Source organism: Gymnodraco acuticeps, unplaced genomic scaffold, assembly GCF_902827175.1.
Source record: "Gymnodraco acuticeps unplaced genomic scaffold, fGymAcu1.1, whole genome shotgun sequence".
Lineage (NCBI taxonomy): Eukaryota > Metazoa > Chordata > Actinopteri > Perciformes > Bathydraconidae > Gymnodraco > Gymnodraco acuticeps.
In genome coordinates, this window is record NW_022992351.1 from 8757945 (window position 1) to 8782727 (window position 24783).

General features: G+C 39.9%; 1 protein-coding gene across 1 annotated transcript; it reads right to left on the reverse strand.

Annotated features, from left to right (window-relative positions):
- Positions 1–8166: 8166 nt before the first annotated feature.
- Positions 8167–24005, reverse strand: impdh2 (IMP (inosine 5'-monophosphate) dehydrogenase 2). Its single transcript, XM_034208939.1, has 14 exons — positions 23539–24005; positions 19682–19730; positions 17607–17708; positions 17420–17494; positions 16856–17062; positions 14600–14687; positions 14274–14473; positions 13734–13824; positions 13514–13609; positions 10209–10352; positions 9826–9970; positions 9470–9613; positions 8724–8807; positions 8167–8546 (listed from the first exon to the last, which is right to left on the reverse strand). The coding sequence occupies exons 1-14, from the start codon at positions 23634–23636 to the stop codon at positions 8525–8527; spliced, it is 1545 nt and encodes a 514-aa protein (XP_034064830.1). The 5' UTR covers positions 23637–24005; the 3' UTR covers positions 8167–8524.
- Positions 24006–24783: the final 778 nt, after the last annotated feature.

The window sequence follows — 24783 nt, forward strand, 5'->3', positions numbered from 1 at the left end:
CCGAGGTGAATTTCCGTGTCGGACCAGTGGAATATGCTTAATAGCGCCCTCCAGTGTGTGGCAGAGTAACTGCAACTGTATGGCCAAAAGCTTGTGGACACACTTGTCTGTATTATGTTTGAGCAATATTTCCTGTGCAATCATGTGCCTACCTAACCTTTCTCCTTTTTTAATTTAAATATGTTGCTCTTCAATTGAAAACACTGCACTAACTGAGACATAATTATAAGAACTTGGCTTGGGAACTGGAGGGTCACTGGTTCCAGTAACCAGATCAAAGTGGGGACTGGTACCCTGTGGCCGTTTATATAATAAATGCCCACTGCATCTTATATTAGGATAGGTCAAATGCTAAATCTACATTTCTCTGCGTGTGCATTGCTGTGTATCTGAGGGACGATTGAACGTGGACGCGATTCAAATCCTACATTTCCATAAACAAATATATATATTTAAATAATGTATACACATTTTAAAAGGCTACGGGGACAACTTTTCCAAATGTTCATCATAAACTTGGTGGTTTTGGGCTTTGGCTGCGGCATCAGTATCTGTGTGGTGTCTGTAGAAAGTGCAAACACTGTCAGTACATCCCAAAATATACCAAACTGCCCTTTATAGTCAGACAAATAGCCCACACATTTAAGATGTAAAATAATCTGAAACTGAGCACTGTGGCCACAAACTGCCACAGAATGAGGAAGCATTTGTCATCGTGCCTCCTCCAAGTCATGTGAACATTTGCTTCTTCCACCCATCAGAAATACTGGTTCTGCAGAAAGTCTTACCAGAGAGTGTAATGATGATAGAAAACACACCTCAATCAGACACAGCGGAAACAGTGTAACACTTGACAAAACAGCATTTATTAGTTTTTACACTGCTCCAACAGTTTGACAGTTTCAAAGAAGAGCGACTGAGTAAGTTACTGATATATAGCGAAAGTAAAAAGGCACTGACAGTTACCATCGTTGATTATGAACCCTGCTTTCAGGAGTGTTCGTGGTGGAGGACGCCGGGCTGCAGAGGCTGATGGACCATGAAAAGGAAATGCACTACAATCTGATGAGTCAGCTGATCATGCATGAAAGGATCAGCTGAGGAAACCACGAGAGACATCCTGGACTCGTGGACGGGATACTGTTGAGGTTCCCTTCACCTCACTGCCCTGACACTTCCTTTGGGAGCGACATTGGAGAGCGTTATTCAGTTGAAGGGAACACCAGCTGATGTGCCTAAGCCCTCGTATTTTTTATTTTAACAGAATCTTTCAACAGTGTGCCAAAAGATAACTGAGATCATGTCCTCTTTAACGTGGACTCTGCTCAGTTGTGTCTAATACAAATCCAGGACACACTACAGTCATGCTCTCTGACTCACTGCTCATATAATGTAGTGTTTTTATCATTTTATTTAACCTTAAAACGATACCATTATAAAGTGACTGTAGCTACAAATACCAAAGGACTATGAAGCTGCATCATAATAATAAAGACATTTAATATGACAACATTCCCCCTAAAAAATAATGTTAAATATAAATTCCAATGCAATTTTACATTTAAATATGGCCAGGGAGACCCGTGATACTGCAAACCTTTTTCTATCCTAACAAGATAACAACGGGACCTTTTCATGCTTGTTTTTATATTCAAATAATGTACCAGAATTTAAAGAAAGCATTTCTGTGTCAACAATTAATACCATATCGTATTTTAGCTGTGCTGCCCGAAGTAAGGGAAAACAAGAGTAAGCTATTTAAATATATATATGGTATGTATACACACCACTGTTACAATGTAGTGAAGGAGAGAGAGCTCCTCAGTAGTTTGTGAATGCAAAGTGTGACGGAGCACAGATCTTAAATGCTAAATGGGAAATGTACTCAATAACTGAACAAACATAAGGAGAATAAGACAAAATATATACATTTAGAGTTATTCTACAGAAAACACAAAAGGAATGTCCACTTTAAAAAGTGAGAATTCCAAATGATGTGCAGTTGGTGCTATAGGTGTCATTCTTTGCTGACACGAAATTCCCGGTTGCGTTTCCTGTTCTCAGCAATCCGGGAGAAAACGTGTCATTGAGGAAAAGCACCTTCAAACTCAGTGTTTACACTCCTGTACATCCGGGTCAAAATGGAAAAGCAGCATATAACAGAGACCATGGTATTCATTTGACTTTCCTTTTGTGTTTGAGAGAAACAAAACCAATTCACTTTGAACCATCTACATCAGAATGTGTAGACTGGTATAAGCTAAACTGGTTTTGGTTTTATCCTCAGTCAACTGAGGCATGTATATTGTATACTTCTCTATACCGTTACCAGTGTTATAAATCAATCGTTTTTTTTCCTGAAGAACAATAAAGTTAAACTGATTTAAGAAATTCCGAGTAATCTCCTTTGATCAATGATTTGTGAGGAACCTTCTTGTTGATAGAAAAGTGCTCTAACTCCGCCGGTGTGCTCAGGACGTCCTGTGCATCATGGGATGGAAACGGAGCCTATAACCAGCTGGAGCTCAGAATTACAGCTGCATTATGGGTTCCGTTACAATCCCACCCACTAAAACGAGCTCCAGGCCCGGGCTCGGGTCATCAGGTTAACACAGCTAAAAAGAAAAGGAACAACAAGTTATTAACTGGGATACAGCTGAAGCCTGCAAGTGACAAGTCCAATGATTATATTACATTATTTTTGGATTACAGAAAATATGTCTGATGAATTCGATATGTAAAATATGTGATTAGTAAAGGACAGCATTCTACAAAACCCAATTCATTAAGTTAGAAATGTGGGAAGATGGACCCTTTAAATCCATTCTAAACAGCTTGATTTAAGCGTATTAGCCAAGAACGTGATATACATAATGCTGGTTGTTTTTTAAGTTAAACATCAAAACTATGTGTTACTAGCTCCTCCAGTTTTCACCTTCAGACACAGAACTGTAGGGTTATCTGAAATCACGGGTTATTGGTTTAACATAAAACAAGATCATCCATCAACTCAGCTGTAAGTGGTTGAAAAGTCACCACAAATCAATGTAAGCACATTTCGTTTTTACAAAGGAAAGCACCAAAAATGCTTATGATCAAACTGAAATATTGATGTTTTATGAAATTGGTTTGTGAGAAAATATGATGCAATTATTGCTAAATGTTTCAATCTAAGCACACTTCAAAATCATTGTAAATCACAATGCATTGTTTAAAGACTCTTTGGTGATGTAGTCTTTTTGAAGTAAACCGTATATACAGCGGCTGTGAAAAGGTTTTCATGTCTGGTCAGACAATATTTGAAAATGTGTATCTTAGCAACTGATAGAGATAAGATCAATCTTAAAGGAAGTACTGGTAATTGTTTATCAAGTTTTCCCAGACTGTCTGTTGGATGAGGAATACCTATCTCTTACAGAATCGCAAAGGTAGCTCTTTGTCTTTTTGAAATGGTGCACCATCTTGAAAAACCTGTTGTATCATCTGTTAGGAGCCGGGAAATAAATAGAAAGTTAAGTAGCAGTTAGGGCCGCGAGAGGTCAGCAAGGACGACAAGGAAGAAAGATTGAATGACAAATGATAGGGGAGTGCTGGAGAGAAGACGTTTACATCATATGACTCTAGTGGCTAAAAATAGCCTTTAGACACTTGTTCAAAGCAGCGTTCATTTCTCATGTTCTCAAAGGTTTGAAAAAGCCTGAAAATGAGAACTCAATCTGGACAGAAAAGAGGCAGTTGGTGAAAACAGAGAGGACTTTGATGACCTTTCACTTTGTCACTTTGACTTCCACCCTTGATAAAGAGGGCTTTGCCGGACAATATAAAGACAGTTGAAACATCAGGCAGTTTGACAAGCAGTACAATGAGATTTGTGAGAAGAATGTAAGGACAAAGTGAAACAAGTCAAAGCAGGACAAAGGGAGAGGTGAAATGAGGACTCTGATAAAGCCAATAGTGAAAGCAAAGTGGAAATAAAGAAAGACACGGGTATAAATAAAACACTCACATGATTGTAAAGTTTGAATAATAGTTTCTAAGAGTTGTTCAGCTCACCAACATCTCGGAGCAGCAGCGTCCTCCTCTGTTGTCCCGTCTGCCAGCAACTCAGGGAGTCACACTTCCTCTTTAAATACTCGCAGAGACTGATTTCACTTTCACTTCTCCTGACAGGACTCCCTCCCTTCTCCTGCTGGACAGACTTCACCACTACTGTCTTCATGTTGTCTTTTGAAAGTTTCCTCATTTCAAATACACCCCAGGTCAACTTAAATGCTTACTTTTGTAAGGTGGTTTACATCTTTACCATTTGAAAATGTCATTATCGTGTGTTTTTATAAGAATGAAAAAGGCCAAAACATTTGCTCTGATTGTTCTGAAAGTATTTAAATCTTGTATGGACATACGTTTCTAACAGAACCATTTGAAACTTTCGCTCACTCTGTCAATGTTCAATGTTCAAAAACACTATTATTTTGTATAACATATTGCATATGTTTGCATATGTTTTGATATAATCTTATGAGTTCATAGATATCAAACACTTGATTGTGCTCCTTTTAGTTTCTGAAGCAGAATTCTTTTTTTTAGACTGCTTTTTTCCTTAAATGTCATCAAATGTATAGAAAACAGTAGTGCTATGTACCTTAATACTAAATGTATTACAAAAACCTAAATTCTGTTTCCTTTGATCCTGAACAGCTCTGTTTGATGGAGTGTCCGGTGTTTGCAATTCTTTCAAAACACTATAACTACAGAATCTCTACTTTGTAGAATGTATAGTAGACAGAAATACTAAATGACAAATGGCTGCAGTAAAAGCTCGATTAACAAGAAATTGTTGCCAGAAATCCGCCAAAATACACAACAACCATGGCCTTTAGTTTCAAATATATTCAAATGAAATACACAGATTCAAAAAGCAAGGCACGCAAGGAGAAACTGTTATAATCTACATGATCTGCATCACATGTCAGGCTACTCATCTCCCTCCTAAAGGCCATCACCTAGGATCAAGGTTTTCCTTTATGCTTGTGCAACAATTTAGAGGAAAGATCCACAGTATTGGTGTAAGGTTATCTTGCATGTAGACATATATTACAATAGAGTTGGTTTTTAAGGTGCCTGTTGTGTATAGAGTTTAAATATTTACAGACTGGACAAAAGGAAGCGATTCAGAAAAACAAGATGGTAGAGTAAGCAGTAAAGGATAAAGTATGATATAATTCTTTAGGAAGTAGCAGCAGTGGTTTAACTTTCATTTGATGATTTGCACGTCAAAAGTGGTCAGTTGTAAAGGTTCAAATGGGTTTAATTTGGTTTAAAAGTATGATATTTTAGACATGTATAGGTACAATGGTTTCAACAGCAATGTATGTATAAACAATTAACTTGCTTAACAATAAAATAAAGCTATTTAAATGCCATTATGTTTCATGAAACCTAGACATTTGGAAAGACTTTAACGTTTTATTATTCCATGAATCATTGTTTGGTTTCCCATGTGAAACCCTGATCCTTCAGTTGCTATATCTGAACTGCTTCCTTGTGTGTTCATTAGTCTTTGACATGATGGATGATGTGAGACAGGTGTGTGTGTGTGTGTGTGTGTGTGTGTGTGTGTGTGTGTGTGTGTGTGTGTGTGTGTGTGTGTGTGTGTGTGTGTGTGTGTGTGTGTGTGTGTGTGTGTGTGTGTGTGTGTGTGTGTGTGTGAGAGAGTGTGTGTGTGAGAGAGTGTGTGTGAGAGAGCAGGTGAGCAGGTGTGAGCAGCAGAGTGTGACCGCAGCAGTCCCATCGGCCCGTCTGGGTGTCAGCCTGGAAAGTCCGGTGGATTCAGAGGGTACCTGATCCTCCCCAGAGACCCCCTGCAGCGGGCAGGTGAGGGGGGGAACCGGGCGGTCCCTCCCACGCTTTGTCCTTCAATGTCCTTCAGTAATTAACAGCTCAGCAGAAATGCAGGTGTGATCTGATTGGATGGACCGGCAACCAACTGGTCTTCTCCAAAGGGAATGTTAAAATGAATGCCACGTTGCACAGTTCTATTAATGATAAGGGTTTATCTTCTCGGAAACTCACTTCACAGTTTTAGTTTAACAAAGTATTAACAATCACTAGCATGTAATACAGTTCTTGATTATTTTCAACACACATTTTAGAAAGTTATTTTTCCTTAAACGAGCCAGATAGCCAGATAAGTCATTTCTGTTACAAATCTGAGTCAGTGTACAGCCGGCCAGCTAAACATTTGAAAATGTGTCTACAGTAAGCTCTTATTTGCAATATTTTAGGTAGTATTTACATGTGTTAAAATTTGACCAGTCAGCGTTTGCAGTCATTTTTCAAGTGTCTCAATATAGTTTCCCTATATTTGAAGTGGTGGACAGTAGCTAGGTATATTGAGTCAATTGTACTATGAATACTATACTTTAAAGAAATCTTAATGGAAGATGGAATACTATAAGACTGTTTTGTTGGCATACTACACTATGAGATTTTTCATTACCTTTTCTGGCAAACAGTACAATGACTGTTTTTCAGCAGTGACTTTTGTTGACATTTTAGGTCATTCTATACTTTGACTTATTTACAACATAATTTAGTGTGATTTTTGCATACTGTACTATATAATGTATAGGATAATATTATTTTAAAAAGTATTATACGATGCTGTTCTTTGTAATCACCTAATGCCATTCTATTACTTCTTTAAAGGAATAGAATATATTTTAATTAGTTGTTTATAACTCTAATATGACTTTTTTTCAATTTTCTTTGATTACTTTTTACAACATACAATGCTATTCTTTTTTGTAATATATTACTTTTGACGGCATAGTAGAATGGTATTTTAGCATGTTTTAGCATGTATTAATGGTATTTCTCTTTAACACACTGTACTATTCATTTATACGATCATTTAGCCAGAAAAAGTCATAGTATAAAATGTCAAAGCGAAGATGTGAGAGTATGTCAAAGATTTCTGAACAAATGTTGGGGGAAAAAACAAGTCTTATATCGAATAAAGTTTATGGTATAATACTTTTTAAAAAATCAAAGGAAAAACTATATATAATATATCGTAATCTGAAAATATCAAATGAAAAAAAGACATGGAAAAGTAGGTCTTAAAAATAGCACAAAACGACATACGTCAAAAACGGTAATAGAAAAATATGCTGAAAATAAAAAATATATAGTATGTCAAAACTATCACAAAAACGACATAGTATAGAATGTCTAAAATGTCATTAAAATAAACATAGTATAATAGGTTGAAAATAGTATATGTAGAAAATATCACAGAAAACAACAGATTAATTAGTATGTCGAAATTATGTGGACAAATGTATGCAAACAAACTGGATAGTATAATAGTAAAACTTTTTTTTTTTTTTAAAATCATAGTATAGTATGTTGAAAATATCATAAAAAGAAACAAAGTATGGTATGCTGAAAACTTTGGAAGAAACAAAATAGTATAATATGTCGACATTTTCAGAATACCGAAAAATATTGCATATAGTGTTGAAAATGTGCAAAAAAACCAACATACCATGTAAAAAATATGCAAAAACCTACTTAGTGTAGTACATCGAAAATGTAATGAAAAAGATAACATATTTCAAATAATTTAACAGTGCGTTAAAAAAAGAAAGCTTGTTAGACATGCCTCAAAATGAAATGATATTGTCTCATACCATTTGAATGCTTTTCTTTGACATATGACATCCATAGTGAAAGTGCTTTGGCAAAACAAATGTATAATAAATACATTTGTTTTATAACATTTACATTTTATAGTCTACTACACATTTTTGGAAAACTACACTTATTGTGTGACACGCAAGAAGAAAGCATGTCCTTTGACTTAAAAAAACATGGTGTCTAAATGGATTGTAGCCACGTCTCCTTGCAATCTACAAGTTAAATACCATGATCCTTGAGGAGACAAACAGAAAAGAAATGCTCCAGTAGGCATGTCTACGGTATCGGGTGTATGCAAGTCGCTTCAAATAAAAGGGTAAGCTTTGTGAATATACATTTAATTGGTTGTTGGTAATTGTTACTCATGACAGCAGCAGCATGTCTTCTGATATGCCTCTCTCTGCATTGTATTATCAACTCTGTATAGAATAGAAAAACACAGATCTTCAAAAAATGACCAAAAACTTGTTTGTGGAAAAACACATAGGCTTTATTATCAGACAGCTTTTTTCGCCTTAAAATGGACACGCCAGACATTTACTTTAAATCAGAACATGGAAGGCCTTGGAGGAAACAATCACACGTGCACTGTTGATACATGTTTAGTTCCCCGTCTTCACACAACTACACTGAACAGAGACAATGCATAGATAGCACTGGCAGGAAGACTTGATCGATCGTTGGAAGAGCGAGAGCTTCTTCTTAAAGACCATTTCTATGAGATTTTAGTAGTGTGTGTAGAGAATGACTAAGAGAGTCAGGCATGTAGTGCAGTTGCATAATGTGTCTGTCTCCATCAGCAGGCAGCACAGCTCGCTGCTTCTCAAAACAGTCGTTTCTCATAACTGTGGGACAAAGAGGAGTTGGTCAGAAACATCACACAGCTTTCATGATGCTCCTGAGGTTTCAGATTGGAGGAACTTGTTGTGGTTGGAGCGACACATGAAACTAAGAACTGTTTAAGATATTGGATTATGAAAGCAAGTAAAACAAGTTTCATACATGTGTGTTTGTGTGTGTACCTGTGCAAGCCGTGGACTCCACCCTCGTTTTGAGCTGAAGTTGTTCTCTTTTCAAATTTCAGGTCTCCAGAGTACATCATGGCTCTGTCGGGAGGAAGGAAATGTTACACATCCCAGACATCAAGAGGAAGAATGGCAGGAGAAACAAACACTGGGCAAGTACCAAGAACTGGATCAGTAAGTCATCTAATCATCAGCAAGTGTTCACCACTTCATGCCTGGTTCCGACTACGCAATATTTTGTCTGTTACAATAGTCAGTCAAGCATACAGTCATAACATCTTGACATGACCTGGCCGAGGGACAGGCTGCATGACTATTCAGAGGTTTGCCATCTTCAATGAAATCGTCAGGAAGAAGATGACAGAGGCCGACTACTAGTTACAAAAGTGTCAACGAGCATTAGCAGCTTGGAGGATGCTAGCCGTCTTGTTTTCGTACATTTACTTTGACATATTGACAGAACGTTGTTAGTCACTAGTTTGCAGCTTAGCTGGGCTGATATAATGTGGTCTATCAAGGCGTTACAAAAATAAATAGCTTTTTATGGCATTTAAATGGCATACAAATGTTACTTTTGACATTATGATTTAGTGTACATTTATGCCACGGTTTACGGCAATTGATTGTACAGTATTTTCTCTGACACTTGTTCTTTGTCGCAGACATGGGGGTTGTAAAACAAGGTATTGAATTAGAACTTCCCACTCATGCATAACGGAAACGTATCCCTGCCTGTGTAGTACCTGAGCTGTGTGAGGCTCTTGGATCCGATGTCCTGACAGGAGTGCTGAATGCCAGCCAGCAGGTAGGGGACGAACTTGTGGATGGAGCCTTTGTCCTGCACCGCTCCAGAAACACCCTGAGCAACTTTGATCTTATCGCACTCACTGTGAAGGGGAGAGGAAGTAGGCTCATCACTCTTTATCACAAGGTAGACATGTGTCATGTTTTACAAACCACTGAAAACGCAATGAGGAAGAAGTGTTGCCATCTGGGAAAAGACAATGAAAAAAACTGTCTGGCTGAGGAGAGTGTGAGATACTGTCATCACTAGGGTGCTAACTATTAATATTACAGTGTATTAGCCCAGTATCTGTACCTGAAGTATCTGGTCTGAGAGCCCAGGTTTTTGTCCATGGCATCCAGGGAGCCCATGCCTCTGTATTTCTTCAGCCTGATGCCGTCAGAGAAGAAATATTCACCAGGAGCTTCACTGGTGGCCGCCAGCAGAGAGCCCATCATCACTGCACACAGAGAGACAGGGTGGGAGTGACAGGTCAATAACATTTGAAATGAACTACTTAAAGGCTTTGAAAATGTCTAGCATGGAGTAACCATCATAATCCAAATCTGAAAATCTACTGTTAATCCTCTCTGTAACATGGATTTAAAACATCAGAAAAACTAACAAACCCTTATTCACTTTAGATGTTAATACGTTTGATTTTGATTATGATTCTATAACACCCATTCTATCCATACCAGTGGATGCTCCCAGTGCCAGGGCTTTGGCAATGTGCCCGACATTCTGGATGCCTCCATCAGCGATGACCGGCACCCCGAACCTCCGGGCGTACTCCGACACCTTATAGACTGCTGTGGCCTGAGGTCTGCCGCACGCCAGCACTGAGGAGAGGAGGAGAGGAGGAGAGGAGGAGAGGAGGAGAGGAGGAGAGGAGGAGAGGAGGAGAGGAGGAGAGACGGGGGAGGATTAAAGGATGGGAGAAAATACAGCTGTTGCATTTAGTTAACTGAACTGAATAATGCTTTTCCCGCTCTGGTTGCATATGAACCTCTTAACCTACCAGAGCAAAGACAACCGCTTGCAAAATGTTCAAACTGCACACCACGTGAAGCTTTATAGATTCTAGGGATGCCAGCGATTATTCGAATATTCGTTACAGTCTCCATAATCGAAGATTATTTTGAAAATTCGATTTTATTTATATATATTTTTATTATTATTTATGTTTTTCTTTTTTTCCTGGCTTAGTTTCAACCAAAATATAGACTAATGCTAATAATAGTATTAATAATTGTAAATGGCCATTGGTCACACCACCAGTTTGTTTTAATGTAAACTTGGAGGAAGCCAGCAGCGCAGGCTGCGCAGAGTGCAGACTGCTGCTGCTACACTCAACATCGTGCAGCCCTATCACACGTGCGATTGGTTTATTGGCAATATATAATATAATCGATTAATATTCGCCAGGGCTGTCCGATTTTCGAATTTGATCATGGGCAGTTTCTCGCATCCCTAATAGATTCATGTTAATAGAATATCTTTTCCATATTTAACTGCCAATTATTCTTTCATGTGATTATATTTGTTGACCTGAATATCAACATAAATACAGATGAGATTTGGAACCAGGAGCCTGCTGCTCATTTGGTAAACTGACAGTTTTGATGGGCATGCAGGGTGGAAAGTACCACACACAGACAGGCTGGGGTTGTGTCTCCTTCTGTTGTCATGTTAGTTAAAGTGTGAATGGGGAAGTTAAACTCGTCACGTCAGCAGAAAAATCCAAACTGCCAATCAATTTCATTTACATCTCTTTCCCACGCTAATCTTTCACACCGACGCTTGAATATATAAAGAGAACTATCCCAATTCCTTTTTTTTTTTACAAGTAGAGTGGTTTTGCTTCCTTAGGAGTTGTAGCTTGACCAACCTAGTAGTCCTAATTATCCTGCTACATATGCTAGGTCATGATCTGAGAGTATTGTGCAAAGGGCTCTTTCTACAAGTTATCGGAACCACCACCCATGGATACTGGTGGTGTGGTTTAATGCTAAAGCTCCCAGAATTCTGGAGGCGGCAAACGCACCTTATAGCTCTTTAATCAGAAACACATAGGAGCAACTTATGTCTGTTAGAAAAGTGTTTCCACTGCATGGTACGGCTCTGCTGGAAACATGAAACTGAAGACTTGAGCCGTGCCATGCAGAAATCATGTTTATTACTGTTCTGTACATGTCTTTTGATAACACGTGATCAAAGTGCTTAAAAAGGTCATCACCATACAGCCATGCTACAATTCAAAACTATGTCGATTTGGGTGCAACAATCACAGCTGGCATCACTAGCAGACTGATTCTAATGGCTGAACAAAGATACATTGATCAAGTCCGCCTCGATCCTTTATAATGACATGAATTACAAAGCAAAGCTGCAGGCTGGAATATCACTCGTCTGGCCCCTCCCACTGCAGCAGGTTCACCAGCTCTGGTAGGCAGAGACACCCTGTGGCTGAAAGCACAAATGATGGTGGAAGTGGATGAGAACGGTGCTCTATAGCGGATACAATGATGGGAGGGCCAACAAATCAGAGTTACAGAAACAGCACAAGGAGGGTTTGGCCTTAAACCAGCCACCATCTGACCAACGGTACCGGAAAGGTAACCAAAGGACACACATTGTGTCTCAATCTGATGACATCAAGATCATTAAAGGGGGATGGGGTCAGATAGCACAAAAAACATGTCCCGTGTCTTTTCATAACCCCTTTGATGGAAAACAGTATGAGGTCAAGGAAAGATGTGAAGGACACCGACCCGGACTGGTGTCTCCCCGTTTGATCAGAGGGGTCATTCACTCAATTTGGAACTCTTTCCAAATGCGGCTAGCAAGATCAGTAAAGTGGGTGAAGGAAGAGCAAAATGCAATCAGGATGATTGACAGATTAGTGAGGACACAAGATCAAGCAAAACCCCAAAACCTCAAAACACCCAAGGCCAGCTTTTAAAACAAACAAAAACCTAGGACCACTACCTCTATCTATCTATGAAAAGCTGTTAACCAATCAATGCAGCAGGCTGTGAAGTGGGGAGGGCGGGCACACTGTGATAGTGGAGCCAATAGGAGACCAGCTCAGGCCAAAACTTACTGGAGTATCCCGTAACAGTGGTTGGGGTTTTGGGGCTGTGGAGCTTTATAGCTGGAGGTACACTTAGGGGAGCTGGACATGGAAAAATACATGGACATAATATACACAGACCATCAACACCAAGGGGGGAACCAGGGAAGAGAATATAAGAGAGTGAAAGCAGAGGGAGTGGGAGAGAAACAAGGGGAGGAGGCAGGTATGATGACAAACAAGATGAAGATGACAGATCAAAGAAAATGAACAAGAACATATGCTGCAAATTTGCAAGAAAAACATGGACGACACAGAGACCTTCGCCAGACATATCACAGCTGTATCCAACAAATGTATCCCTATGACAACTTAAGATTTAAAGTCCAGCTGCAACAACCTACTTGCAAAATGTAACCAAAAAGAGTTCATCTTTTCAGATGATCTAAATGTCAGATCAGACGATCACAGAGAGATCAATCTTTGACTACACAACAATCATATCTCGTGTGTTTTAACGTGTATTATGACCTGCAAAGGTAATCAGGCAGGAGCGCCAGAGACGGACTCCCAGCATAAGAACAATCAAAACAAACTGAAGTCCAGAGCACTTAAACTAACAAAAAGACACAATCATTCTAAACATGCTCGTCTTTCTATCCGAGCCTCTGAATAGACTTCCATTAGGACGCACTACAATGAAAGGTTGAACAAAACTATCAATGTGTGCCATATCAAGCCAATATATTGTTGTTATCAAGCAAACACACGCTTTCTAGGCCCAAACTAAAGTCCAATACATCAACAATATGAGTAACTACTAACGACACATCATTGTCCTAACACTGGCCGATGGAATAACCAAACAGCTCCAGAATGGCTGTGGGCTGCTTTGTGAATCAGTTCGAAGTCCGCTGTCTCACTCACCTTCCTGTGTGATGCAGATGGAGCCGCTGCCCATGCCCACCCTCAGCCCGTCCACTCCTGCATCGATCAGGTTCTTAGCCTGAGCTGCAGTCACCACTGCAGCAGAGGGGGGGGGGCAGAGTTGGTTTGTGCATCTCTAGGTATACTCAATGCAAACACTCATTTCTGGCATTAATGGAAACACCCTTTCTGATTGTTAGGTAAAGAAAAGTGTAGTTACCATTGCCTCCAATGACTTGCAGGTGAGAATACTTCTCTTTGATATACTTGATCATGTTGATCTGATAGATTGAGTTGCCCTGAGAGGAGTCCTAGAGGTACACACAGAACATATGATATTTGTATTCACAGAGCACAGTTACATTGAATGCACTTACTTTATACATTTCAAAGCTTTTAGAAAACCTGAAAGCTTAATGAAATGTAATGAATCCAGAACACATTACCGGCATGCCATTACATGGGTTTAGAGATCAAGACCTTGTCTGTTGTGCACTTTAATGCCACAGTGAAGGGGCACTGCACTGCTGCCATAATAAGTTAACCCAGTTAATCTATTACAAATCTGTAAAAGAGCACACTTGGAGTCCGTTCACCGCCAACCAATGCTTTCTCAGTGATAAAGCTCCCAAATAGGCACCAAGGAGTCTGAAATTGATTCCAGCAGAGAAGTGCAGCCCAGTTTGCGCTCAGTCTCTAAATCAGGATCTGAATTCCCTCTGGTCTTCACCTTTCATTTCTAAACTAAATGTCTCCTCACCAGAACAACCACGTCCACGCCGCTCTGCACCAGCAGGTCCAGCCGGTACTTGTCGTCGTTGTGGGTGCCGATGGCGGCGCCACACAGCAGCTGTTTGCGTGAGTCTTTAGAGGCCAGAGGGAAGTCTCTGTTCTTCTTCAGGTCTGTGCGGGCGATGATGGACACCAGGGACCCCTCCTCATTCACTATAGGCAGCTTACCTGCAGGAGGAACCAGGGGGGTCAGACGTTCACACCAGGATGCAAGTTCATTTGGTTTATGTCATAATCTTAACTGCAATGGAAACTGAAATCATGCACGTTGTGAATAATAAACTGCATTCTCACCTTTCTTACTCCTCTGGAGGATTTCATTCGCTTCTTTCAGCGTAACTCCAGCGGGGGCGACTACTAGATCCTCTCGCTTCGTCATCACCTGTCAAGGCATTTACACACAGGGTATAAATAAAGGATGTATCCAAACTCCATTTTTCAGAGGATGTTGAAGTGGTTAGTATTTTGAGGGGATATCTGTCATTTAAGATATGACACTAACCGTAAATGAAAGATTTTAACATAATAAAAGTCATGAACAGGAATTCAGGCATTGTTCTTGTAAATCCATGACCGATGTCACAGCACAAAATAGCCAAACCTTGTCCTACATTTTGAAAGTGTTTAGTTGCGTAAAAGCACACCTCTGTTATTATTAAAACAGCAACAATCATGGAACCGGTGTGGTTTTTATACCTAAAAAAGAAAATATATCCACATAAAAAGAAAACTTCTATATTAATAATTTGTAACATACTGACACACTTAGAACTACTTAACTATTTGTCTAATCTACAGTTATAAACAGAACTATCTGAAGAGGTCCTGGTTGCTATTAACATCCATTATGTATGCATTTGTATATACACACATACTACACATACATGTTAAGCCATATGTAGTGGCAGATACAAAAGAGGAACATTGCAACACAAAAATGATAGCAGTGCATGACATTAAGGATTTTGGGAGATGGCCCTGTGGGCCATCTAAGCTAATTTACAGATGGCCCTGAGCCCAATAGAGATTGCCCTGAAAAATGCTCGCGGACGAAATGACGCACGAAGGGTTTGGGGGGCCTCCCCTTAGAACATTTAGATTTAGATTTAGATGTGTGCAGGTCTTAGATGCTGTCTGGTGCATTCTCTAGACTGAATTATAAGATGAACCACCACAATATTATATTGTACAATTTCAATTTTATTCTTCATTTCACTTGTTTGTTTGTGTTTGCTCGCTTGCATCCCCTGCATAGCTATAAGAAATACTTAAGTTGTTGGTCAAGACACTTTCCATCTGATGAAGGCAAATGCCTTCCCAGATGGAAAAAAGTAGAAAACATTACATTCAGTTGTAACTGCCTAAACAAACATTATTTACACTATTATGGCCCCTGTTAAAAATGTTTGTAATGTTATCTACTGTAAGTTGGTCGAACGAATGCCTCCTCACCCGGAAGCTACCCGAGCAGACCCGAGCAGCAGTCGAGAGGAGCCGAGCGCATCTGCGAAGCACACAAAATGGCGACGTCAGAGTTCCCGTTAGCCGGCAAATCTAAATCTCTTCGGTCAAAATAATTTCCCTTTAGCGCAATACCGCTTCAGTTGCGCCACTTATGTGACAGACAAGAAGAGTATGTGACAGACAAGAATAGTCAATTCTAATGTCTAGCACGTAATGTGGAGAAATAGATGTCCTGTATGGGTTGATTGTGCGTTGATCTGTTGGTAATGCCTCGGGGTTCCGGTGGGCATGTAAACAAATGCATAATGCTGCGCTATACTTTGTGGCCTCACCCGGTTGCATAGCGACACTTATTGTTTAGGTGTCTTTTAATAAGCAGGTAGTCATATCATTAGCTAGAACTAGCTGGATCTGATCGATATGGACATAAACGCGAGTGAAGTCTAATCTGACGGGAGAGAGAGATCAGCTGCTGCTGACGAGTCGACACGCAGCTCTGCATAATCACCTGCAGCGGTGAGCGGACAAAACACACACTTCAGGTTAGAATATCACACGTAGCTATTTTAATTACCTCTCAAACTACCTAAACTAGTTATAGATATGTTTAGTTTTACTGTCGGGTCACTCATTACTGGATCCGCGAGCTGCATGATACTGGCATAATAGATTGCCCGATCGGGAAACCAGCAGGTGAGGCTTCATTGCCCGAGCTAAATAGTAGATGGCCCCGGGCCATCGGGCAGTCGTTAATGTCGAGCCCTGGATAGCATACATTTATGTTTTTGCTAACATATTATTATTATTTTAACTATGCCGTTATATTTGTGATACACTTAACCGTTACGATTACAAATATTTGAAATGTTTCATTTACTGTCATTTTTGTTCAAGTTTTTCACTCAGTTGTATACGAGTCTCACAAATTCATTATCAATCAGACTCGGACTTCAATTCAAAACTATTGGATAATTCCTCCAGTTTTTCATGAAGATATAACAAATCATACACTCTTGATTTTTCAGTTCCTAAAAAACGTACACTAACCCCACAGTAGTTAATAATGTCTAATGACTCATGTCTTACGTCGCTCAGCGGCAGGTTATGGTCCTCCTCCTTCAGGAAGTCGATGTCTCTGGAGGAGATGATGCCCACCAGCTTGCCGCCCATTTTCCCGGTGTCTGTGATGGGGATTCCACAGAAGCCGTGGCGAGCCTTGGCCTGGAAGACGTCCCGAACGCGCTCGCTGGGGCTCATCACCACGGGGTCCGTGATGAAGCCCTGCTCATAGCGCTGGAGAAGGGAGGGAAGTAAGGAAGGAGGTGAGGAAAGGAGGGGTTTGGAGGAATAAAGCGGGGCAGGAACAAATATAATTGGGAAGTGGAATCAAGAGCCAGCCGAGGAAAGAATGTAAGGGATTTCATGTGGGTGGTTGGATAAAGAATATTTGAGCGTTTACGGCTTAGACTCTAGAGCAGCGGAGCAAGGCATGCAGGGAAATGAAACACTTCTTAATCGTTCAAACTAAAAGCAGTAAATAAAAATAGAGAAAGACAAAGAGATGCCGACATGAGATGACAGAAAAGATTAACATAAAAAAAGGGAAAAATGGATGAAGTTTAAAACCATACACATGGCCATCATCAGTACCTTGACTTTCCGAACTTCATTGGCCTGGAACTCTGGAGTGCAGTTGTGGTGGATGAAGCCGATGCCACCTGTAAGCTGCAGGCAGACATACATCAGTGTGTGTCTGTCACAGTGCACCAACGTGATAGCAGGAATAATAAAACAATCTTATAACTCAAGGAAACTGAGCATTCATGTGTTGACTTACTGCCATAGCTATGGCCAGGTTGGCCTCTGAGACGGTGTCCATGGGAGAGGAGACGAAGGGGGTCTTCATGGTGATTTGTTTGGTGAGCGCTGAGGTCAGGTCCTGGACAAATGACAACAGCAGGTATTTTTTAGCACACAGGGACAATTTAAACACACTTTAACAACTCCTGAGTAACATATTAGAGCAGACAAATCAGAGTCCACCGTAATATAAAGGCTGGACATTGTTTTACAATGTTAACTCACAATTTGACATGTATAGTTACATATTTTATCAGCAGACCTTTTTCATTTAGGTTTTTTGTAACATTATAAAATAAACAAGAGTGAATAATATAAAAGATATTTGGTGAATTCCATTTACTTGTATGATTACAGGTTCCAGTTATGTTCTCCCTTTATGGACTGTTGAACAATCTAAGAGTTTACTTTTCTCCCACTTCTTTCCTTAGATTGGAGGAAGCCTTTTGGGCATGTCATTTGAGACAGACATCGGTTTTTACAAAAAATATGCAATTTCACCCAATTTTGACAAACCAAGTTTGTGTTGAAAAAGCTAGAGCAGATAAAACATTAATTCAGTTATGCTTTCTGATTTAATTGAATTTAACGACTTGGATTACGAAACTAACCTTATAATGGTAAGCAAAATCATGTATCCAAAACCTCTCTGGTCAGACTCATTTATGTCAAATGTAATTACTAGGGCCGGGACTCCATTAAAAAAATGAATCTAATTAATTAGAGGCTTTGTAATTAATTAATCGAAATTAATCGCATTTTTAATCACATATAAATATTTGACCTAAGAACAGTGAGAAGCAATTTTTTTCACATGGATTTTAGTATACCATTAGGCGCATTCACACCGCAGTACTTTTCCCACAAAGGTTCATGAGAACTTAGTTCATGAGAACTCTTTGAACCTGGGGGTGGATTAGGCAAATGAAGCCGCTGACGTCACTTCTTCTTCTTCTGCTTTGGGTTTACTGGCAGGCCGCAAACCACTTCACGGCGTATACTGCCGCCCAAAGTCCCCGGCCGGAAGTCCCCGGAGTTGGGGACTGGCTTCAGTAGAAGCTGCTGGGAGTCCCAGCTGGGAGTCCCAGCAGCTTCTACTGCAGCCTTGCGAGTAAATCGCCAGAACGTCGACACCTCCTCATCTCCACCACTCCCATGTTTTATTTTGTGTTGCCATAAATTAGTCTCTCTGCGTTTCTGCGCTGGGCTAATGCTAATAATGCTAATGCGAGGATAATAAAATGGCGGCTTCACAAAACTTTTTGGGAGTTTTACGGGGCGTGGTTTGCAATCCGCCCAGCCAATCAGAAATATAGCTCTTTTCTCACAAGAGAGCCGTACGAAAGTCCCTGCTCTCTAGCAGCTCTCTGCTCTCTAGCAGGGACTTTCGTGGGGGTAAAAAGGTTCTCATGAACTAATTTTAGTACCGGCTCTTTTTGGTGTGAACGTGATAAAAGAGGCTAACGTCCACGCTAGCTGCTATATGTTTTGCATTGAGGTGATACTTGAGGCTTGATGTGCTGCGGTGATATGCGAATTCCTTTTTGCATAATTTGCACACAACCGTGCTCTTATCGACGCTTCCATCCGTCCGTTTTTTAAAACAACATTTCCCACTGTTGTTCACTGTGGTTTGTTGTTGTCTGAAGTCATGAACGTTAGTTGGTGCTCCAGTATAATCGGTACGCCTGAAACTCATCCAGTGAGAAACGTTCCGCGGTGCAAAAATAAGTGCGATTAAAATGCGTTAATTTTTTTAACGCGTTAATTTTTGTGTAATTAATTAATCTTAATTAACGCGTTAAAGTCCCGGCCCTAGTAAATACACTTTATTATAAAGTCTGGGAAGCCATATTTGACTGCTCGGTCTTGTGGAGGCATTATGAGCCTAATTCTGGGATTATTTATGATGGGAGGCACTCAGTTGATAATCCTCACTCTTCCCGCATGCGCTATCCCAGACATCAGATTAGTTTGATTCCATAACACAGCAACACTAATCAGATGTTATGTTTTGGCATACAGTTTATTTCCCCCATAATGACAACTCACCACTTGGTCTGATGAGAAATCGATGTAGCCCGGCAGGATCAGGAAGTCGCTGAAGGAGAGACAAGAACAATGAGATTAGAGCAGCTCTTCGTCAGTTAGTCCATCACACGTAAAGACAGGGGGATAAAAGAATTCATCATCCCTTTATATTCAAATCATATTTACTCAAACCTTCACAGAAACAATAACTCTTTATGTTTGGCTTGTCGGGTTTAACAGAACAGTTAAACGATCTTAGACACAAGCACACATATGTTGTTGTTCAGAAATAGAACACAGAAAAAGAGATTCAAGTAAAAATGTGATTTAACCGTCTCCAAACAGGACATAACAAGGATGTCTTTCTGGAGAATGTTCAGAAGGGGTCATGTTACAGTACAAATGTGTGTGTGAAATGTTTTTGGCAAAGAACTCCTTACTTGCAAGCATGTCAATCCATGTGCTGTAGGAGAGACAGTGAGCCATGTGATGATGAGACCAAAAGGAGACCTGTTCAAGTATGTAACATGAGTGACTGTGAGCCAATACACCGTCAAAGCATCAGGGGTTCAGTGGGTTTACTAGGCCATCAAAAAAGCATTTACTAATGTTGAATAATACTAGTATATTGCTGCAATAATAACAAATAAAAACGTTTTCATTGGAAGTAATAGTTAGTTTTATTTTCAATAAATCTCTTAATTATTTTATTCTGGTTTATCAAGGAATAATAAATAAAAATAGCAATTTGGGGACATTGCTTTGTAGAGCTGGTAGATGTAGAAGTATTTTGATGTCAGATATATAATTTGGGACTTAAAAGTAAATACAGAACAATATATTTTGCTTTGTTGCTAAAAGGACTAGCAAGCAGACCCTTTAATAAATAGCCAGGGTCCACACAGTCCAGCATAACAACACAGGATGTGTAAACCAGGACCTAAATTTGGGTCCAGTGTGTATAGAAGGAATGTGCCCCCCCCCCCTTCATTTCCAAGAGGTTGTTATTCAATCTACTGCTGTTTTAAAGGCAGATGCTTCACTTATAAATAAACCTTTACAGGAGGCAATGTGCAATATATATATATATAAAGTGAAAACAATAAACTGTCTAAAGTTCAAAGCAGTTGTAAAACTTCACCAATGACCAAAAGACAAACCATTAGTGTCCTGCCAGCTGTGATCACCGGGTTAATATAAATCAAGGGTTAAGTAGACAGTGTGTTCACCTTTACAATTGTGTTTTTATGAATAAGCAGCCCATCAAAGCAGACATATTTCTCTACAGTTGTTTAATGCAATAGATTGCATACTTTTGGTTATTGCTATAATTTATCAATAGATTAAAATGGAAGATACCACTTTGGTCTCTGGTAACTATATTGTAATGTGTGTTCAGTTTACTTGCAATGAGTATTCACTTGATTACATTGTAGAAGCAGTTGTGTAATGTCTTCTGCAGCATATCTCACACATCAGTGACTGTACAGAATACGCACTGAGTAATTATGTTAGAAGGCTGGGCAGTACAATGTAAACAATGGTCCAGAATACATACATTTACTCTCCTACATTATGAACCATTTTGACCACTAGGGTCACCTAGGAAATATCTGTTTTATGTTCCCAGAGTCAAAGCTAAACAGGTGTATAATGTCTTCTGTGGTTCTTCTATAACCTTGCTGTCAGTGTGAGACAGAGATGGGGACTCGAGTTTGTGACTCGGACTCGAGTCGCACTTAAGTCGCACACACAGAGACTTCAGACTTGACTTGGACTCCTGCTCAAAACACTTCGGACTCGACTTGGACTCGTGTTTTGGGACTCGTGAACAATCATTGTGTTTTCTATTTTTGGCGTATTAAAGGTGGGGTAGGTACATTTGAGAAACCGGCTCGAGATCGCTAGAATTTGAAAATACACAACCGGAGAAAATCTGCCACTTCCTCACAGAGCCCCTCCTCCAACACACACGAACGCGCACATGACCAATGAGGGCACGAGGTAAGTTTGTGCCCCGATGGAAGGCTGACAGGCAGGTAGGCCATCCAGTTACTTTAGCCGGGCCGGCTATCGGGATGTTAAGAGCATTCCATGGAATATAACAAAAAGTGTATCTCGAGCCGGTTTCTCAAACTTACCTACCCCACCTTTAACATCATGGTAACTGTAACACCATGGTGACCGGCGGCACACCTGCAGCTGTCCCGCTTGTAATTAGGTTCAACTATAAAAACTTCGAACAAAACGCCGGCGGCACCAACAAAAGGAGCGCACACTGCAAAGTCTGCAATATTAAAATCAAGGATGCTGGTGCAACAACGTCAAATTTCATCAGGCACTTGAAAACTCACCCGGAGAGGTCAGTCACATTAACGCATATGGACGGTTAGCAAACATGTTTAGCTCAGCATCAGCTATGTAATGTTAACTTAGCTTGCTACTAGCTTTGTAACTGAATATTTGAAACGATGAGTGAATGTTTGCTTGTCACACTTGTTTGCGTTGAGTGGCGTTGACATCCAACTCTTGACATGACATCAAAAAGGTCGGTAACGTTAATCATTACGTTCCGCTGCCACCATCTACTAGCTAACGTTAAACGTAGAAAAATACATAGAACATACATAAATACATCTGTCGGTTTATAGGCAGGTTACAGGTTTATTGTTGACCACGTAACGTTAATGTTACAGGTGTATCAGGTTACCATTACACTGGGTTTGAGTGAGAGGATAGAGGAATATGTTTATTTATAGTAGACTTAAAAGATGTAATTAGAGACCCAGTGTAATTAAACAATACGGTTGCAGGGGTCACATTTTAAAAATGTTGTCCACTGGCCAAATGGCTAGCCTAGTGAATGTTGAAATGTTACCAGCCACTCAATAGATTGCCATTGTTATTTTTTGGCTGGTGCGTGCAACATACAGTACCAGCCACTTGCATGATTTACCAGCATTTGGCTGGTAAATGGTGTTAATGGTAGATATCTCTTTTGGAACAGGTCATGTTTTAATATCACCAGTTCAGTATATTTCAGATAATATTGCAGCAATAGTTTTTTAGTTGCAAATGGCACAGAACAAATGTTAACTTTTAAGTACTTTTAACACAGTTTCCCTGCGGGGGATTAATAAAGTATTTGTGATACTGATTTCTGATTCTGAAGTGTTTTGCTTAGTTGTTTGCATTTAGCTAAACTGTGATGTTTTTCCTCATATTGCATTGCAATAGCCTGTTTAAAGTGATCATATAACAAACAACTAATCAGTACTGATACTGTATGCTAATAGATATAGGAGTGATAATAATACAGTAAATGCTTTGAATGTCTTAGATATAGCTGTGCAGTATTCTTAACAGACTGGATAGCAGCAGACAATAGAAGGCTTATTACAACCAGAAGAGACATGAGACTTTTATGTTTTAGAGACTTGAGACTTGACTTGGACTCGTAACCAAAGACTTGAGACTTGATCAAGTCTCACCCCACAAAGACTTGAGACTTGACTTGGACTCGTGACCAAAGACTTGAGACTTGACTTGGACTTGCAAAAAAAGACTTGAGACATAATAAAACATGTTATTGATAATATAATACGAAATGTAGCATCCAGTGTTTTTGGAGCTTAACTCTTTTAGCATTAAATAAAATAGCAGAAATATTAATTTTAGCCAATATTAGGTCGGCTCAGTAAATAACCTGTCACTGGTTGTCCCTGAAAGATGGCTGACTTTGGCATCACCAGCTCCAGTTGCTAGACAGCGTCAACCGCAGGGGGGACTAGTTAGCCGCTAGCACACATAGCTACATTACACATTAGACGTGTGTTGTCGTGTTTGGCCGTGTAGGAGAGTGATCGTGGGGTCTTTACTTGTATGTCAGTCCGTCTCCTCCGTTGAACAGTTGCGTTCCCGACAGCCCGTCGTCGGGGATGTAACCGGTCTGCCCGCTGATCAGGTAGTCCGCCATGACGTCCAAATACACTCTCACCAGTTCTTTAGAGTTAAAATAGTAAGAAAGTCAACTTATGAAGCTGCTACAGTAACTAGCGGGTAGACAACAACACACAGGCCCGGGAACAGAGACCGATAACTTTCTTCCTTCGTCCCGGTGTGTTGTTCTGCTTCTCCGTCCGTTAACGGGTCAGTGTCGTCCTGCTTCACGCTCCTCTGAGCTCTGTGCTGTCGTCTGGCTGTGTGTTAACGGTGAAGAAGTGAGCAGAAAATGTCAGCATGAAAGCTTTTGTGTCCTCTCTCGGGCCTCTCTGCCAGCCGGAGCTGAGCGCTCATGTTCCTTCTGCAGCACCCTCAAACACGTGCAGTATTCCGACCTGACAGCGTTTCCGACACCGACGTCACATCCGGCCGACCCCCCCCCCCTCATTTTTCAGTTTGAACAATATGACACCCTGAAAAACAGAAAACCTGCAAAAAACCTTCAACATTTTAAAAGACAGACTATCTAAGGATGCATGTTGTGCTCCCTGGTGTGTTCAAGGTGTCTTTTATTGTTGTTATGGCAATTGTTAAACCTCTTTGTTGTAAGTAAAAGAGAAATAAATATGATATCAGACACAGACATAAACCATATTTTGAAATGTTAAATGATTATCTCGGGAATGTTTCTCATTATTGTTCGATACCAACTCATTATTTTTGAGATACTCATGAATTCTTCCTTTTTCTCATAAAACGACATACATTTTATTTGTTTCTTATTTTTCTGACAGAAATGGGAATATATAAATAAATGCCAGTTAGTTAAAATGTGAAGAAGTAATTCTATTAGTCATATAGGAGGGAGAGACAACGTTGTGGAACATACAGAACATGATATTTGGCTTTAAAAAACAATGGCCAAGAAGACGTATTATAGTAGCAATACCACGGTCTGAATCCTGCATCAAAATATACGCTCAGTATAAAAAGTAAAAGTATCCATTATGCTGAATTGTTCATTCCACACTCAAGTTCAGGAATAAACACTTGAGGGTGCAATCCTCCCCATACTCCATTTCGCTGTGTGAAGGTAAAACTGGGTCACACACTCAAGTTCAGGCAAAGTAGTGCAGCAGTTAATATGGAACTATAAACATATTAAAATAAATGGAACTACT

Bases quoted from the DNA above. Each gene is read 5' to 3' on its own strand.
- impdh2 (XM_034208939.1), bottom strand. From the start codon at position 23,636: ATGGCGGACTACCTGATCAGCGGGCAGACCGGTTACATCCCCGACGAC. The intron at 13,610-13,733 runs GTAACTACACTT...CCTCTGCTGCAG, and splicing joins GCAAGTCATTGGAGGCAATG to TGGTGACTGCAGCTCAGGCT. The intron at 9,971-10,208 runs GTATGGATAGAA...CTCTGTGTGCAG, and splicing joins GGCACTGGGAGCATCCACTG to TGATGATGGGCTCTCTGCTG.